General features: G+C 42.8%; 1 protein-coding gene across 2 annotated transcripts in view; it reads right to left on the bottom strand.

The window, feature by feature from the left end:
- The window catches only part of cpne5a (copine Va), a 77,968-nt gene that overhangs the window by 29,784 nt on the left and 29,155 nt on the right, over positions 1-19,029 (bottom strand). For both annotated transcript variants that reach the window (XM_037104470.1, XM_037104471.1), the window contains 5 exons: positions 8,689-8,752; positions 4,419-4,522; positions 4,055-4,159; positions 1,343-1,384; positions 945-1,020 (listed from right to left, as the gene is read on the bottom strand). In XM_037104470.1, the coding sequence (XP_036960365.1) occupies positions 945-1,020; positions 1,343-1,384; positions 4,055-4,159; positions 4,419-4,522; positions 8,689-8,752 (391 nt within the window). The remainder of the gene's footprint in view (positions 1-944; positions 1,021-1,342; positions 1,385-4,054; positions 4,160-4,418; positions 4,523-8,688; positions 8,753-19,029) is intronic.

The raw sequence follows: 19,029 nt of genomic DNA, 5'->3' as shown, positions 1-19,029 counted from the left end.
GAAAGCAGACTTTCAGAATTGGGAACAAAGGAGGTCTGGCTTTTATCGTGACCTGAACTACTTATAGGAGCCAAATGTAACGAACAACCGGCTGAGAATGATTTTCACAACACAGTGCTGTGATCTTGAAAAGGTTTTCAAAGGAGCTCAACTATTACTCAAATTTGGAAGAGACTGTGACTACAGGGAAAAAGTTATCAAGCGTTTCATCAATTAATAGCTAATTGCACAAATGGGTATTAATGACTTGGGCAGGCTGAAAGGAGAAGCTGAGAAAATTAAACAGCCAGCTAGACACTTTTTTACAGTAGACTGTCTGACTTGTAAAAGCAGAAAAAAACAAAGGCGGCCTTTATATCGGTCACAATGGTTTCATTCCATTTAGGTGAGCAGGTTCCAGGGTTCTTGTATTGTGCAAGCTCACTCACTGACATGGCTGAGTGGGACATGGAGAGCCCCGGCAGCTCAGTTGGGAGCGCGAGTGCCTCGTGTAGGGAGGCTGTGTCCTCGCTGCAGCAGCGAAGAGCTAAAATCTAAACTGTGGCCCTTTGATGCATGTCATCCTCTCTCTCAACCCCTTTTTCCTGTCACACTTCAAGCTGTCAGATACTGTCACTTCGGGTTGGTGGCTGACCCGAGTAAGTGTTTGATGATGTGTGGATGAGACTCAAACTATCTTGCTCCAGGAAGTTACATTTTGTTGCATTGTAGTGGAAACACACAACTTTTTTTTTTCCAGCCAAGCGTTTCCAAGTCATATCATTGTTGGCACAGTGTCACAAAGACACTGGATTTCTCAGTTTTCCTCAGAGTGGCAAACTACCAGTGACAGAGGACCGAACACTGCCGGTCAGCCTTCATTTTCGTGCCTGGTGGCAGACAATATAGCAATCTGAAAGACAGAGAGACTGATCATGACATCGACTGTCTTTATCTGCACTCACCTCATAGACGTTTAACTGGCTCTGACCTCGACAGAGCTCTTTGTAGCTGGTGGTAAATTCGCCGATGAAATCGTGGCTGGAGAAATGAGACAAAAACTGCATCACATGGCGTTCATTCAGACAGGTACAGCCTTGAGAGGTAGTACATAAAATTGAACAGCAGGCACTGATGGAATAATCAACTGCTCATGAAAAATGTTGTAGCAATCAAAGGTTTGTGATTGTAAGATTGAAATGTTGGAGACATAATTTACGGAGGAGTTTAGGGAGATACTCACAGACAGTGTGTAAGACTAGATGAGAAGAATTCATTGTAGATTACGAATGTACTGTAAACACTGTGTGTGTGTGTGTGTGTGTGTGTCTGTGCGTGTGTGTGTCTGTGTGCATCCACTAACCTTCCATCTCTGTCCCAGTCATACACCTCCACTTTTATTGTCCTGTAAAACACATCAAATAAGAGAGAAAAAGTGTCTGTTTGTGTTAGCACATCAAGGAACCACGAGAGCCTCTACCTACATGTCCTTACGGGGAAACTTCACAGAGAGCATTCCTGAAATGGCGAAGTAGCATGAAAGGAGCTATTGAAGCTCATTAATTGTTAGTGAGGCCCGAATTAAATCAATCAAAGAGAGCCTCCTTAGTGTTTTGCATGCAAAAGACACAAACATCCTTCAATGATGGAATAAGAGTGACAGAAATTAGTTACTCCTTTGAGGCTAGACTGCGCTGCACACTCTGTTTTTAAAGCACATGAGCTAATGACAAATCGTTTAACCAAGACTGAGATCAATACTGTTTCTGTCAGTCCAAAACAAAAAAAAAGAAAAGCAAAACAAGAGTTGGATAAAGGATTTTAATGAGTGAATTTGTGTTTCTCACAGAAGAGATAGCAGGTTAATAGAGTTTCCAGAGGTTTGGATAAAGCATTTCCCTGCACAGGCCAAAGATAGCAGCCTACCATCTCGGGGGGAGGGGGCATATTTTGCAAGTTCCCAAAATAAATTGGAAGGCGAGAAACCCAATAAGTAAGCCTGAGAGAATTCACTGAGAATGAGGAAAGTGCTTCCTCTCCTCTTCTTCATCTGATGGAAAAGATCAGTGGCTCGCATCCCCACCATCAGCTGCTGTCAGTCAAGTGTCAGAGGATCCAGGAGGGGGCAAGGTGATGGAGACCTGCCCTGTTATCCTGACCCGAACTCATTCTGTCTGCGTGTAACGTATTTCCCCTCCCAACAAGTGTGTGATCCACGGAGCACCGAGAATCAGGGCTAAAACCACTTGTTCTCTCTCTAAATACTGGAGCAACATGTCACACAGTCAGATACTCAGAGTGAGAGACCTATCAAAACATCCTGATAATCCTGAGTAAAAGAAAAAAAGACCCCCACTAATGTGTTTTGACACTCTGGGCCGGCGTGGCAGATCATTCCGCAGTGGTGTGTCAGTCAACATCACTTCTCCCTAATGTTGTTTTCTCGCAACTGATGATCAGGCTCATCATATGGATCAAATCTAAGTGACGGCGTAGAGAGAATTAGTCCGGATCAATGTTCCTTTGGCGCCTGCGCCCACCGCATGTTTGAGTGGAAATGGGTGAGATTCCGCTTTCTGATCGCTATCAAAGCCAGGTGATTACAAGAGATTTGACAGATTCACATGGAGCTGCAAGACGTGACTAAGAAGAGGAAGTAAACACGATTGAAGACTGAGTGAACGCTGTCCTTCGGTTTTGGCTCTTGTGCAGACGTCTTGATATTTCTGTCTACTCCGAGCACATGAAATCTATTGCCCATCTGTCCAGCCTGGAGGACAGATCCCTTTTTTCTCCTTATCCAAATTAAGTGTCTATAAAATAAGGCACGTTGAATGCTTTACACCCCTTTCAGACAAATATTTGGGCTGGATACATTTAAAACATTTAATAGAGCACAAGAGTAAGCAGAGTGGATCAGTCTGTGAACGCTGCTTTATCTATAAAGTAAAAAGAGTTTTGATAAATGCCTGAGCCAAAGAAATTCAAATAGTGTACATCGAAACCAGGCCAACAGTGATTATTACAAAGCCATTATGTTTGAAACGTAATTTAAAATTTGATTTGCTGAGAAGTCGTGAATCAAAGGACAGAAAAATTGCACTGGCTCTGCAGTGTGGGTCTGCGGAAAAAAAAAAAAAAGCCCAGCACAGCAAACTGTAGATATTTTACACTAAACTCTGGGGAGACCCTCAATTGCCGTGGATTTCTCTCGCCATCAAAATCCTCAAAGGGAATCAGGCGTCTTTCATGCTTCCACTCCATCTGTCTGACCCAATTAGCTTCTCCCGGCAGGTGAGCAGAGACGGGATCGAAGTGAAGAACCTCCGCTGACACCCAGTGTGCTGGAGAGGGCGAGGTTTGACATGTTCTTTGACGACTTCTACACACTGGCTGTCTGGGTCTACACACTTTAATGCTTACACAGACACACACACAGACACACACACACACACACACACACACACACACACACACACACACACACACACACACACAGATAGCAGGGCTCCTCTGTGATCCAGCCTCCTGTCAACATCTATAGAACAAGTACAGCCACTCCTCCTCCCCCGTCTCACTTCCTTTCCCTCTTCTCTTATTTTTCTTTTCTCCTGCCAAAACTCTTCCTGCTCCCCAGGTGTCCCACGAGGCCGTTTGCCCTGAGGATATTCAGATAAGATAGGAGATGCCAGTGGAGCAGCCAATCGGAAACTTAAAATGCCCTGAAAATGCTCTCGCCGGTTGTGGGCAAATCAATGAACAGCCCCTCAGTGTAGCATGCAGTCAAGAGATAGCACTGAAATAATTCTCTATTTCAGCAGCCGATAAAACAACGGTGGAAAATCAATGGCGTCTACATTTGACGCACATCCAACCCATACTGTTGTAAGTACGCTGCATATTGAAACGCTGCGTGGCTTTGATTTCCGCCGAAAAATCACTCTTTGAGTAATGAGTGTGTGTGTGTGTGTGTGTGTGTGTGTGTGTGTGTGTGTGTGTGTGTGTGTGTGTGTGTGTGTGTGTGTGTGTGTGAGAGCGTGCGGAACACTTTATTGTACATCATCATTCTTCCTACCTGTCATAGTCTCCGTTGCAGAGCGCTCTGACGGGAATGGAGAAGGCCTGCCACACCGGGTTCAGCGTGTTCTTCACCACTTCGGTCTTGTGGCAGATGGTGAACCTGGAGACGCAGGTTGGGTTCAGGGATTTAAAATCCTAAAAAGGCACACCTCTAAGGAAAAAAATCTTCCCACCATGCATTGCTCCGAGACCGTGTCCGCATGAATTTGTCTTTATACCGCAGAGTTCAAGGGATCTAAATCTAATTCCCTCGACCTGGGTTCGCCTCCTCTTTGATGTCCACACCCTCCTACCTGTCTTTGATAAGCTAAAATCAAAAAAAAAAAAAAACCCCACTGAGGGGCAGAAGCAAGACTCACGTTCCATCCTCGTTGCTTCGGTAGAAAACCATGAAGGGATCTGACTTTCCAAAGAAGTCCTTTTTGTCCAGTTTGTTGGCACAGAACTGCATGGTGGCGTAATCCTACGGATGGAGGCCAAGACCAGAGAGTCAGAGAAATGAAAAGACAAAAAAAAGTAAAGGACATTGTAAATCCATGCTCCAGCCTCTGTTTGCCTCCTGTTGTTTGTTTATACATGCTGTGTGCCAAGATATAAAAGCACTGAAGCACCGAATAAAAGCGAAGTGCTGACTGAATCCTAATAGGAGCCGAGTGAAACCAGCCAGTGGGCTCCAGTTTTCAAAACCCGCAAATGCATTCATTACCATTCCTTATTATGCAACTCCTGCATAACAACAGTGGATGGGATAAGGGATATCGAATTGAAAATGCCTTGTTGTGCTGAATATAATCATAGTAACAGTATGAGGGAGCACGCAGAGGCACAGAAATGGATTCTAAAGCCCTGCACATGGAGGAGGGAGGGCTGTGTACAAAAAGGATGTGGAGGGTGTGAGTGCAGCTAATGATACATTAGAAAGGTTTGTATTACCATAATTATACTCATTTAGGTAGCATTTCAATGTGTGCCGCCATTACAAGAACAATGAACATGCCCCGTGATGCTCTTGGTTCCAGATATTCTCCCTTCGGTCAACATATTAGTCTGCTTTGTATAATAATGAGGCTGCACAGTGGACACAGACAGGTGAATGTCCACATCAGAAGAAACTCTGCAGAGAATTCTTCTCTGTGAGTCTTTTTTTAAACCCCCCCGGCCCTGCTTCATACTGCATAAGCGAGTCAAGTGTCTAATCATCATAACTTAGTGAGACGTGATACCTGAAAGACGTTCAGAGCCTTCGGCTAGCAAAATGAAGAGCTGTTTTCATCCTACAGCTCTCCGGGGTTTTTAGGTTTTGAAGTGCAGCTATTAGATCTGAATCAGCATGGCGCTGGGCAAGGCCTCTATCGATTGCTTTTTGACACGCATCAGTGTGGTGCACTCTGCCCGTGACCTGCCTCTCACTCACCCCCATCACATCACTTTATCCTTCGGACACGGACAAGACACAGACCAGCCTCTGTTCTCTGAGGCAACAGCTGAGAAAAAGACGGATGCCATTACATGAATATACAGTAAAATAACTCCTACAGTATTCTGCCGTAAACGTAGCTAACGTGATTGTCGCTGCGGTTTCCAATCATAGTTTGTGTTTCTAATCAGCATTGTGGAAAAAGCAAGGTAAAGAGCTGATTAAATCAGCCCGTGGTGGCTAGATGAAGCAGGGCTGTCGTATAGCTGCTCCGCTTTTATTCCCTCCCGTCATTTTCGGTTATTATCAGTGTTTTTTTCACCACTTCCACAATACAGGTAGAGAGCTTGTTTATGGGTGATTGTCTTTTTCCAATTTGTGTAGTTGGACATGGTTCAGCCAATTATAGAGCCATCTACTGTGCAGTCTGTACCTGAAGTGTGTCAAGTTCCCCCTTGATAGCTTTCACAACATCTAATTTTCAAAGTTCCCATCGCGGCTCATTTCTTCTTTTAAACCAACACATTATGTTAGAGGAGTTTGCTTAGGTCAGTTATCAAAGCCCTTAAAAGTGGAGGCACCCTATAACTGTCCTGCTTAGCCCTGACATGGCCTCTACAATTACACTATCATGGCAACACGGTGACTTAAGCCTTCATTAGGCACAGATAACACATACCCACTTTGGTGCCTGGCAGTGTTCTCTCATTAAGTGGGGAAAAAAGGCAGAACATTCATTTCAGCCGCTGAGCTTTAAAAGCAGCAGGGGAATACGGAGTGCAGGCTGCGTCCTTCTTTCCATTTCTCTGCCCTACCAAGATATCGCTGCATGGGGTAAGTCGGGGAGCAACGCACACTGTCACTTTCAGAGAGCGGGCCTGGTCCTTCGAAGGAATTTAAAGCAGTGCAGACGGTACTTGAACATTGCATCAGCTCACAGTTTCCTCTGGATTGAAAAACTGAATCACAAGCTGGAGGATCATATGAATCAGAAGTTAAAATAATTGTTATGTGTGCATCATTCCATTGATTCAGGTGTCTGTCTTTTATGACTGAGAGCCTCCAATGAAGGATTTTTATCAATGAGAGGCACGGTTTCAAATCCACAAGAAAAAAGAAACTAGAATGGCACTCAGTAGAGCACATATCTACCAAGGCCCAACAGTCCCCTTTGATTCAATCAAGTAAAATCTGATATCAAACTTGAAAGCCCTGTATCGCTGCATTTTAAACCACCTGTAACTGCTTAACCATAAGTGAAGCTAACCAGATATAGGACTTAAATCAACCCAGCCAACATTCAAGTTTTGTGGAAATCTGTTCAGTAGTTTTTGTGTAATGCTGCTGACAAACCAACAAACAGACAAACAAACAGACAAATAAACAGACGCAGGTGAAAACGTAACCTCCTTGGCAGAGAAAATAATCAAATGGTAACAAAGCTCAGTTCCATATTTGACTGTGGGGTGGGGTGGGTCGTATATAGATCCAACAATCAGAAAAGTCAATGGTAATTGGGCTTGTTGTTGAGTATATGAATGGACGGCTGACTCTGCCTGTGGATTACTGCTGTCATATTTAAAGTCTGGTGTGGTTTCCTTCGATATAAATCAGCCAGAGCTGTGACTGGACTGTGAGGAGGATCTGAGGGTCAGCCAGCCGCTGCTCAGCATGTCATATGTGCCTGAGATAACGACAGCCAAGAGGAAGCCTTTGATCCAAGCAGAGGCTGTTGCTCTGTTTAATGATAGCTGGCAAATCCTCCACCAAGGTGAGAGCAACCCTGCTTCTTGGTTAAAACTCCCTGCAGTACTTCCCCAGTAGATCCCCACTCTGCTGGTTTCAGTCTCCCCAGACAGGAGTTTACCTCAGGCGAAACAGCAACCTTGCTGCCTCCATTTGTTGGTCGCAGGTGGATTACAGAATAAACACCATCCAGATGGACGGTAGCAATTACAAACTGCTATAATTCACAGGTGTGGGACTTGTCCTGACAGCAGGGTTGTCAGACTATTCAGCCTTTTCTCATTCTCTGTTCTTTACTCAGACCTGAGGTATTTCCATTCAGGGTCACATTCTGTGTAAACAGCGCAGGTCCAGAGTGACATGTCAAGACTGTGTCTATCTAATTGAGTCTGGGAGAAAGGAATCGGTCATTTGTACCAGTGATCATCATTTGCATTTATATTACAAAACCGCTTCGTGAAGTGGTGCTTTGCAGTGATTATGCTAACTCCTATCATCTCAGATCCAATGCACCTGATGACTCACAGCAGCCCTTTAGTGACTGTGAGCATCAGCACTTCAATGCAGCCAGGACCAAATCAGTAACGGTTATCATGCAGGTTTTATTGTCAGCATGACTCATCTGTCTCACTGTCACCTGAGGCTGTTTACTTGTCACGAAATGCATGATGCCATTAGTAAATTCAAAAAATTAGATGAAAAAAAATAGCAGGCTGTTACACTTAGAGCTTTTTACTCAATATGTTTGACTGCAAGACACAAGGCTTTGAATCATTAGATGCTTACATTCATTAGGAAATCATAAAAAACATGTATGGGATAGTTACAGCTCAATGGCTTGCTTTATATCCTCCGAGGGAGGCCAGTTGTTCTGGCCAATAAGTGTTCCCACTTTCTCCTGCTCCACTGGCAGCAGTATAATGTGATTATTTACTATCTTCATTTGGCAGCACGGAGAGAAAGCCAATGGGCATTAGTGGACACAAGTTATTAATGCGGACTTGTGGAAGAAATGCCTTTTTTAGCAACTGAGATGAAGGCGGGCTCATTAAATAGCCATTCAGACTCGCAGCACAGTTACTATGTACACAATTTCCAAATGACGAACATAATTGCATAGTGACATGGTGTATCATACTGGTTTAACGGCAGACAGTTATGATGTAATATATCTCACTGAAGTCAAGGCCATTAAACATCCCACTTCACTTCAGCGGGCTTGTGAACACTGCTAAACATTACGTGACTTAAACAACATGCACCATTACCCTACCGAGTGTCACATACAATTTCACAGTGACACGCCATCAGCTGCAGGAAATAATAATGTTCAATTAAAGTCTAATGTACTGCTGTTAAAGGGCCAGTCTCAACGTAGATGGGTGAACATTGCAAAACATTTATTATGAAGCCAACTTTGTGAGGAAAATGAAAAACATATTCTGGTTAGAACTGTTCAGACTTACTCTGCAGTTTCCCAGCTCCTCTACCGACAATATGATGGTCCCACATTTCTTCCCGGGTATGCCACTGTGAAAACAAATAGACATCATTCACTCTGACTGCAATAGAGCCAATACACTGGACACAAATCTGATCTAAATTTCTTAAAGGTCGATGGGGGTGAAAGCTGTGGAGGAGTTATTTATCAGCAGCTTTAACTTGGTTGGTGAGTCCAGTGGGGACACCTGAGGCCTTCAACTTCTACTCCACAGTTTTATTTCTCACCGCCATTTCCACCAGAGAGCAATAATAACTGTTCATTAACATTAACATTAATTAACATTCAAAAATCTGCAGTCATACTTCTAATTCCAGGCTGATGAAACAAGCATATTTACATAAAATTGGAGCTTTAATCGAATTATGCATTTAAAAAATGGCAAAGTGATATTAGAGTGACAGTTTGACAGCTTTAATGAGCACATTATTTTGTTTCACCACTCTCACTGAATCAAAAGCCAGTTATGAATACTGACTCTTGAGTGTTTTAGTACAATGTGGAATAGAACTGCTGAGACACAAAACTCCTCTGATCCCTGTTTGCCATCAGTGCACTGAGACTTTAAAGCTCTGCAGGTATGCAGTTGTTTACCGCTGACTTCCGCTCCAGCAGATGATCAAGACATGGCATAGTGAAACGAGAGGTTTCCCTGCGCGTCTGTGTTCCCACACATCTCCCCTTCAGTAGCTTGCCAATCCAAAGGCGCCGGCAAAAAATAGAGACAACACTGCTCCAGAGTTTCTCCTAAACATTATCTGAAAGGGTACAAAATGAGCTTTTTTTATGCATCCAATCTCAGCCAACTCCAATGCAATTCTACTCAACTATTTCCTTTTAAATCATACAGCAGCACTCCAACTGTGGACACTCCTGTCATCTTTCTGGGTGAAGAAGGAGATAACATGAGAGTCCTGCTGTGGCCTTAGCTGGAGGACAATCATTAGAAGGTCAGACTTGCTGCGGATCCTCATCAAGCTGTGACAGTTCTGAATGGCAGCAATAATGCTGCATATTGCTGCTCAGGAGGCAGCCTTTGACTACAGTAGCAGAAGCTTGCATTATTTAGGAAGATAATCTAAAGCTTGAACCTGCAGTAGCTGAGCGTACAGTTCTGCTAATGCCAGGGCACCTATTAAGAGATAGAGTGTGGTTTCGTCTCTCTTATCAGCCTGTGTAGGAAGTGTTTGAGGTGATTTAAGGAGATATGGTGCAGGATGCTTCCATTAACCTTTACTGGCCTCTCGCAGGTTTCCCACACCCACAATACAGGCAAAGCAATGCTCCATAAAAGCAGCTGTAGCCCCTGATATGTCAACTTTGATCGATACGACAATATAAATCAACCAACCGAAAGCATCCGACTGCAAACTCTGCACATCCACCAGTGAGTGCAAGAGAACCATCGGAGAAAAAATGTAAAATTAAGCTGTCGCAGTTTGAGAGGGCCAGCAGGCTTCAATCTCTGTCTTTTAAAGCTCCATGGAGGCCAATCTCAAGGTGAATTAACTGTCCTTGAATTATTTATGTTTCACTCCGAGTTGCCACCGTGCAGTTTGACGACACCTCAGAATGCCAGTAAACACCTTCACCAACGAAGCCAGTAAACCCTGCATACTCCACAGGTCAAGTTATCTCTCTGCGGTCAGAATAATGACCAGCACTCCTTTCAAACTGGGAAATGAGGTCCAGCGATTGCTAAAACATCAGCTGCAGACACGTTAAGATGCACCACCCTGCTCTAATCTCCACTGCCGAGTCAGGAGCGGGTACCAAAAGGGCAACGCTCTTTTAAATGAGGCATGCATTATTGAGCGCGGCATTTCCTCTGACAATGACTAGTTAACTTGAAGAGCAAGCAAGCACTGAATGGATAAATACTGTCATTTATCTGAGGCACATGAGTTCATTTTTATTGCCCATGCTGACAATCTTTCTGCCAGTTCTTCACCTCTGTGCTGAAATGTAGCCGCTAGGGATACGAAGCATCCGGCATCAAGAGGCCTCATTCGCTCAACACTCATTCACTTCGGGTTCCTCAGTGGGGAAAATGCTTTGATGATGAAATCATGTGCAACGCACTGCTGTGGTCCTCTTTGCTGTAGTATTTGCAATGAACAAGGCGTGCAGTCTGACTGCTGTGAGGCGCTGACGTGCTTTAATCAGTTGGTCATGTAAATGTGTGTCATATTTGTCCCCACTGATTCTGCTGCTACTGAAACGTTTGAATATTCAAATTACAACAGTCATACACTATTAGCGTATTTTGTGATGATTAATAGTCCTATAATCCTCGGCTGCCCAACTCATGTCAACAAGACGACATGACAGCATCGGCGCTTCAGGTTACAACTCGAGTGTATACATCATGTGAAGTGTTTCTTCCTCTTTTCCGAGCAGCTTTTCTGGCTCAGGTACATAAAGTGGGTCGCCCACAAATCTCCTTATGTGCCTCTGCCTTCAATGTATGGATGTGTGTGGGATTGTGTCAAAGTGGCACGTGCTATAAAGCAATCAAAATCATCAGTCATCATCAAAAGCGCCATATAAATGCCAGTCCAAAATGCCATGTGTTATTGGTATCTTCTGATTCAGACATGGGACAAGACACGACACAACCAGGTGCACTTCCAAACTGGTATAACACAATGGCATAAGTAGGTCTACATAAGATAGGAGTAGATGCATCACAATCAGTGCATTTACAGAAGGAAAGTAATACCAGAGAGAAACTCTTTCTCATGTGAGGGGAAGGAGGGGAAGAGCAAGAGAAGACTGTCCACAAGTTAACTGATCATTGATGGCATTGTTCTCCTTCACTGATAAGAAAATAAACAAGTGTGAAGTATGAAATGGCAAAATGGGTTGCCAAACATATTTGGGGGACCGGCCCATGTAAAGTGTATGTGTGGGAAACACTGGCTATGATGTCACTTTATAACGTTGTCATGCCCAGTGTGAACTTTGCAGCTATGTAATTCTGGAAACACACAATATGTAAATTCTGCTAGTGCAGGTACCTCAATCAAAACAGAGTGCACAGAATGTAAAATAAAGTTTGTTAATGTCAACTGATATTAAGTACTCAACACCACATAATGCATTCTGGATAGTATGCATGGCTTAAGTGTACATAATTCACTGTAACAAAGTTTGAGTTTTCACAGTATTGAAAAAGCAGAGAGGAAGTGAAGACAGGCTCGTTAAACCCTTAATAAAATGCGTCGCTTATGTTTTTGGTGATCCCCTGGCCGCTCCTCTACTCCCACAAGTAGTATCAAAGTCTAACTGGAAATTTTTCATTAGAGGAAGATAATTTAAACTCTCTTCAGTCGCAACCTTTGGCCAGCACTTTCAACAATCTCATAATTTAGCCTACAGACTACTTGGAAGACTGTACAAATAGCAAAACTATTGGTATATTGGGCATTTCATACAGTGACAGAGAGTCTCTATTTAATTACATCAACAACAAAGGACCAAAACATGTTTTTTTAATTAAACATGAATTAGCTTTTCTTTGCATGATGTCACATACACTTGTTAGTTAAATAACAGTATAAAGTTAAAGTCAAATAGAAAAAAAAGAAGATGCCTCACAACGTTCTTGCTCAAAATCACAATCTTTCATACTAGGCTACTGATGTTTTAATCCCCCTTATTATAATTACATAGCTCTGGAATACTTGAGAAAGTGTAAATCCGATGTTTTCGTTTATTAGATATGTCATTTCTCTAAATATTCTTGTTAACAGACTTGATTTTTTGTTGGGGTATCTCACTTGCTTACATGTGCTTCTCTGTTGAGCAGCATTTTTCTTTGGTGTTGGTTATGATGTGAAACTCCGTCAGAAAGGAGAAGAATTGATCCACTGATCTTCTTCTTCTATCAAACATCACTGTTGTGAGAATTGTTGGAAATACTCTGATAGAAAACTGTCTTACTGTTTCCAGAGGCAACATGTGTGCCCCTAATTTAAGTTCTTCACCTAAGTAGCCAGAATTCAACTTGAGGCAAGTGAGGGGCAGGTAACACCATGCCCTGTCTCTCGAAACGTGACGCTCTGCTCCTCGAACGCGTTGCATGGCTGTTCGCAAAAGAAATGAATGAACGTACCATCGGGAGGGTCCAGGATTATTAGCATGAATAAATTATAATGCTGAGCAGGAGCACCATGCAGGATCTTCTTTTCTTAATTTATTGAAGTGACACTTTCCAACAGACCTGCATCTGAGTGTGTATGGGCTTTCATTTACATATTAAATAAAATAAAAATTTGATTCCAAATACAGACCTACATGATTGCTAAGAAAGGTCACTAATAAATATTCTATATCTCCCATCTTCACATGGACCTGAGCTGAGCAATCAACTGATTGCACTAACAACTACAAGTTTATTTGAAGAAAAGAACTGAAAGCACTAATACAATTCTATTAATCAGTTTAACTACAGGAATATGGTGCAGAAAAGATCATTCTGTAGAAGCGACAATGGCATCTAAATTTACCCAATGAAGTGCAGATTGAATAGATTTGATGAGGTGGTATTGTTCAGAGAAGACTAATGACAATGTTATCGTCCACAGCCTCTGTGCTTCCAGGGAATGATGAACGTGATAAGACAAAGATATCAATGCTTTCATCATCTAAGCAGCGCAGGTGAGTGGTGACTGCACTAACCACATGCTAAGAAGCTATGAAATTTGACACCTTTCACAAGTCTCCATAATTCATACAGTCACTTACAGGCTTCCCTTGGCACTCAACAGACACCGTGCCATATGGTCCCGACCGATCCAGCGCCAGGCCATGATGTGTATTGGCGTTGTCTGAAAACCTCAGCGGGCCTTATATTTACAGTTATATTAGCATCATGTCAGTGAGGATACCTCCTCTTTTACAGAAACCCAGAGGATCAAAGAAAACCTTGTGCAGATAACAAACAAGAAGAGGCAGAAATCAAACAGGGCCTTGTAGCAGAGTGGCCTCCTCTACCCACAAAGAAATGGAAGGAAGAAGTGCTGCCATGCTCTCACATGCTCACACTGAAACAGGGAGTTAGCCGAAGCTGCCTTGACAGATCCCCTGTTTGATCAACTGAATGGAAAGAGATCAAGCAGCATATTTCAGCATCATTACAATTACTTGGCCAAAGTTACTGATACTGCCGTTCTGCAGAATACCGATGAGGATACTGAGTTTATCTCGTCTCCGAGGGAAACGCATTCAAGCCATTTACTCTTTGAAAAAAAAAAACAAGCATCAGAGATCATTTGGGCATGATATATTATATTACAGATATTCAGGCCCAATGTATAGCCTCTATAATTTCCCATCTTGAGGCAGTTGCTGTCAGAAAATGGTGATTCACAATGCCTGTATCCTCCACTACTTATCAGCGCGGAGGTGGGGCGGGTGGTGGCTGGTGAGATTAAAGTCCGAAGAAGGAGAAGGAAGCAATTGTTGATGCCGTTCACATTAGGTCATTAAGATGAAAAATGGGCTTGATATTTAACAACACTGCAACGTGTCACGCATATGAGAGTAGGGAGGGCTATCTGCTCAACAGTGTGAGTGAGAGCCCAAGAAGAAGCAGAAAACAATTTTTATTCTATTTTTTTCACTGCAGCTGTTGCTGGGTGGGTCTGCCTATATTCCTAAAAGACAGATCTGACTGTGGTGTTACAATGCTAAGAAGGTTATTACTTTGCAAGTTCACATCTCCGGATAAGCAAATTCAAATACATAATCTGTGAAGGCGGAGTTCAATAAAACAAGAAATAGGATCATTTTCACTGCGCAAGAGAGTGATTTCAATGAGCCTGCACAGGTTAGTGAGACTACTGAATCTCTCTGGTTGGCCTGGGACTACGGGTGAATAAACAAATCTCATAGTTTTAAGTTGAGTCACAGACCAGTAGGGATGGAGGATAGACAGATAATCTGGCTTTGTGCCACTGTAAAGGTTTGGGTCAGTGGGCAGATCATAGTTGAACAGAATTAGACGAGGCTGACAAAACTCTATGTGGGTTCAAATGGGATTATACCCCTAATCCCCTTGATCTTCATACACCGATAAGCATCCATAATCCCTCACCTCACTAGGATTAATAATGCGGATGAAAAGTGCACGGGCTAATTCAAAAGGACACCAGCATATGAGAAGTACTCAAAGTGTGGTTCTCCAAGAGGAAAAAAGAAGGCTGCCTGCATCTGCTTCTGCTAGGGGAGCTGGTGTTTGTATTAAAAGCAGGCAGCTACAGGCAACCTGTGCTAAGCTCTTTGAAGCTTTGTTAGAATGAGCACAAAGCAAGTAAATGGGGCAAAAAAAAAAAAAAAGTCTGCTGCAGAAAATGTCAGATGGATACACAAAACAACCGAGAGCAAAGAATGTGTTTAGTTTAGTTACCAGAGGAAACCAGGTGCGAGGCATGAAACCGCATTGTCAACAACATGCGGTCCTTTTTTCTTCTTCTTTTGTAGCAGACATGTTGGGTGACCTTTTGGGTGCCATTCACTGGATACCTCAGGTCTCCCAGTGATGCATTTCAATGAATCCTAATAACATCTGTTATCTCAGGGAATTCTGTTCATTCTCGATTGATAATTGTGAGCACGAAATATCACTGACGGTCCAGGACGAAAGGAAGGAGTTTAACGCACTCTGAGTCTTTGTATTGTTTGACTCTGATGAGGATCGACATGTGTAACCCTGTTGAAATGTATTCAAAGATGAACAGAATATAATTTAATAAATCAGTTCATGGGGTAATAAATAGCATTTAAGATTAAAATGTTAAAATTCATTGACCAGCTGAAGTTAAATATTGCTCAATGAGAGGAATTCATATTGGGTAAAGTTCATGTAACAACAAGGTTTCATAAAATACAGCATTTAAAATGTTAATTGTTGGTTGTGTTATAATGTTAAAATGCTTTGAATATACCTATAAGAATAGGAAAGAAAGAGTTGCACTAATGTTTTGTAAATGTGTTATTCTTGGACCTTAAGTGATTTTATGTTATTCAGGACCTTTCGTATTCCTGGACCAATCTCAGTTGTGGTCAAATGACCAGGGGGCGGGATGAACAGGAGAAGGAGGAAGTGAGAGAGAGAGTGACGAGCGGAGGAAGCCGAGTGATGCAGGTTGTCTGCTGTAAAGTAAAGAGACGAACTTTTTAGTAATGTCTATGCCAGTTTCAGTGAAGGTGTTCGACCAGGACTCTTTAAAAACTTGAACGGTGTTAGAGTTATAGGTTTGAGTGGACTACTCAGCACAAGAAGACATTAAGGAGTTTGAGTTAGCTGTTGACCTAGCGGCTAGCGGTGCCAGCACGGACTTTGCTAACAAGCTAACGAGAGCAAACTTGATGAGTAGAGCCGATGTGGAGCTGTGAGACCGACGACAGACACAGAGACCCAGGCGGAGCCGGACAGTGTTGCCGAGTGGCGGACTTTGTCGATATCGACAGCGGTGTGAGTCTTCTCTTCACCTCTCCTCCTGTTTCTGACTGCCTGGATCCTGAGCGCGGGAGGCTAACTCCATTGAGTGACGGTACCAGTGTTTGTTTGTTTGTTTGTTTGTTTTGTTTGTTTTTTGCCTTTGTGGTGAAGCAGCCTTTTTCTTTAAGGCTACAACATACCTACCTTCAGGCCTGTAACTTGAACTGGGTATTTTCATTAGGTTATTTTATTGCCGGCTATTTTATTTTCTTTGGGCCCATGTGTTTAGAATGTGTGTGTGAATGCACTCAATATTGTGAGATGTAAAGCACTTGATAAGACAATTGAAGAAAACATTTAACCAGTGAGTTCAAATAATATTAAATAACTCATACTTTTTCATAAAACAGGTGTGGTTTTTGAATACTTTGATATTTCAAGTTAAGACAAAGAGTGATTTGTGTTTGATAGAGTAAGTGTTTAAAGGGTGAAAGTGTTTAAAAGGAACAAAAGTAGTCCTTAATACATTTCGGTTCATGATAAAGGTTAAGTATAAATAGTGATCTAAAAGGTAAAAAGTATTGCATTTAAAAGTAAATGATCATACACACAGCAGGAAATCCCAAGCTACTTTTGATGGTTAAAAGAACACAGGTTAGCCTCCTCTCACTATATTCAAACACGCTAGAGAGGCGCTACACATGCCGTCAAAATGTTGGTCATTGAATAAAAGTTCTGAGTATCAATCTGTTTGCTCCAGTATACTTTGGACTGTGTTCCCAAAGTTTTCCTGATACCAATGAAGGTCCAGTGTGTAGAATTTAATGCCACAGCAACCAAGGAAATACCCCTCACCTCACCCTCACACTGTGGCTGCTAAAAAAGCAAAAGGCCATCTCTTGAGCTACTGCTTCGTTTGTCTATTTTGGGCTACTTTAGAAACGTTCACTGCCCGCGGCATGTTTCAATAATCCAACCTCACCAGCCGGACCGCCCCAGGGAGGAATAAGAGCCATGCTAATCCAGCTTGGTTTTAAGGCTGCTCCTGGCTAATATCCAGTTGTGGGAAAAGGAAATGGACAAATGGGACTCAAACAATGTGAGATTAGAGACTGTTATGCCTGTCTCCACCACAACATCTCGGATCAAGCTGCTGCACTCGAGGGGCGGGCCGTCTTTCAGGGCAGCGCATGAACAGAGGTGTGTTTATAACACCGATGGTTGGTGCTTTCAAGCAGTCAAAGATGGACAGCGTTTCCCAGATGTCGAACATCTAATGTGAAGATGCCGTCCACATCATCATCACCATATTGTTGCTGCTGTTTAAATCCATACGTAGATTCAAAAGCTGCACTACGGATTGATGTTTTGCAACCCCGTGTTGTATAATAACCAATACTGCTGGGGGTTAAACAAAAGGGTACATAAATCCAAGACCCAAAATAGCGGGCAGCTTGAAACAAAAAGCGAGCTTTAATAACAAGCTCATCCAAAGCAAAACTTAAACAATGTGAAATCAAGTCAAAATGCAAGATCAAAAGGAGGGGGGCGCCGCTTAGCTCGGTCGGTAGCGCACGCGACCCATGTGCCGAGGCTCTGCAGCAGACCCGTGTTCGACTCCCGGCCCGGGTCTACTTGCTCTCTCTTACCTGTACTGTTTCCTGTCACACTCTTCAGCTTGTACTATCAATGAAGCCAGAAAAGGCCAAAAAAATACTTAAAAAAAAAAAAAAAACACAGGAGGCAGGAATATCTAAGAATAAAGAAGTCAAAAATGTAAAAGGTACAAACCAAAGAAGCACTGGGAACACAAGGAACAGGGCTGACTCAGGGAATCAGGACAGGAAAAGAAGACAAAACATGACAAAACAGAACAGATGGATTGACAAAGTGAAAAACACAGGCTAACAGACAAGAGTAATTAAATGAAAAAAGGCAGGAAAAGGACAAAGGGAGGAAATTAACTGCAAAACATGACACAAAAAACAGAAAATAAATACACCACAAACTTATACCATAACAAGTACATTAGCTTGTACGCTGCACCCTTTAAATTCTAATGTATTATTTTATGAGCATGTATTGATGTAATGAAACCACTGTTGACATTCTGATTACAGGCGCAGGCTTTAATCACTATAACAATGTTTAATGTATCGTGTTTCTAAGTAAATGAGGCCCTCATCAGCCACCTGCAAGCTAGAAATTGTTTGTTTTGACAAAGAAAGAGAAGATTAGAAGAAGATGCCAGTCAGAAAAGAAACTTTCTCTCTCGGTCTACAGGCAAAAAATAACTCAAGAGTCCTGACAGTGTTCACATCCTTCCCTGCTGCCAACAAGGAAAAGCCCTCCTCGAGAGGACATAACAAGCCCATTTCAAATTTCCCCACTGCAGGAACAGAACATCCCTCTCTATCAGAGTCCAAAAGATTTGCCCAGTCCTCTTTGCTATTCCACTCATGATGTTAAGTCACATTTTATCCCACTTTCCCGTTCTCTGTGCTTGACATCAAGTCACAGCTGATTCCCCTCTCCCTTTCCCCCCGCAGTGTCATGAGGCCGCTGCACTCTCACCCCTTCACCTTGTGCTGGGAGGCAAATAATGGAATTCATATGATGTTACACCGAGGCGCCCTGACCTCCACTGTGGTGGTTACTGCTGGCTATAGATTGCAATCTGCGTGCCGACAGATTGTGTTCGGCTGCTGAATAGATTAACAGCCTGGGCGTGTTAAATTGGGGCAGCGGCTCTTGTTCGGAGGCTTTCGGGGTGCTTTCTCACCTTTTCAGCAGATGACAGGAATGAACACTGTCTGCTCTGAGAGCAAAACAAATCAGCTCGGCTTACCCACGGAGTAA

This window comes from Acanthopagrus latus, chromosome 7 (assembly GCF_904848185.1).
Source record: "Acanthopagrus latus isolate v.2019 chromosome 7, fAcaLat1.1, whole genome shotgun sequence".
In the NCBI taxonomy this organism is placed as follows: Eukaryota; Metazoa; Chordata; class Actinopteri; order Spariformes; family Sparidae; genus Acanthopagrus; species Acanthopagrus latus.
Note: the sequence above shows the minus strand (reverse complement) of the source record. Positions and strands in the feature narration are given on the sequence as shown.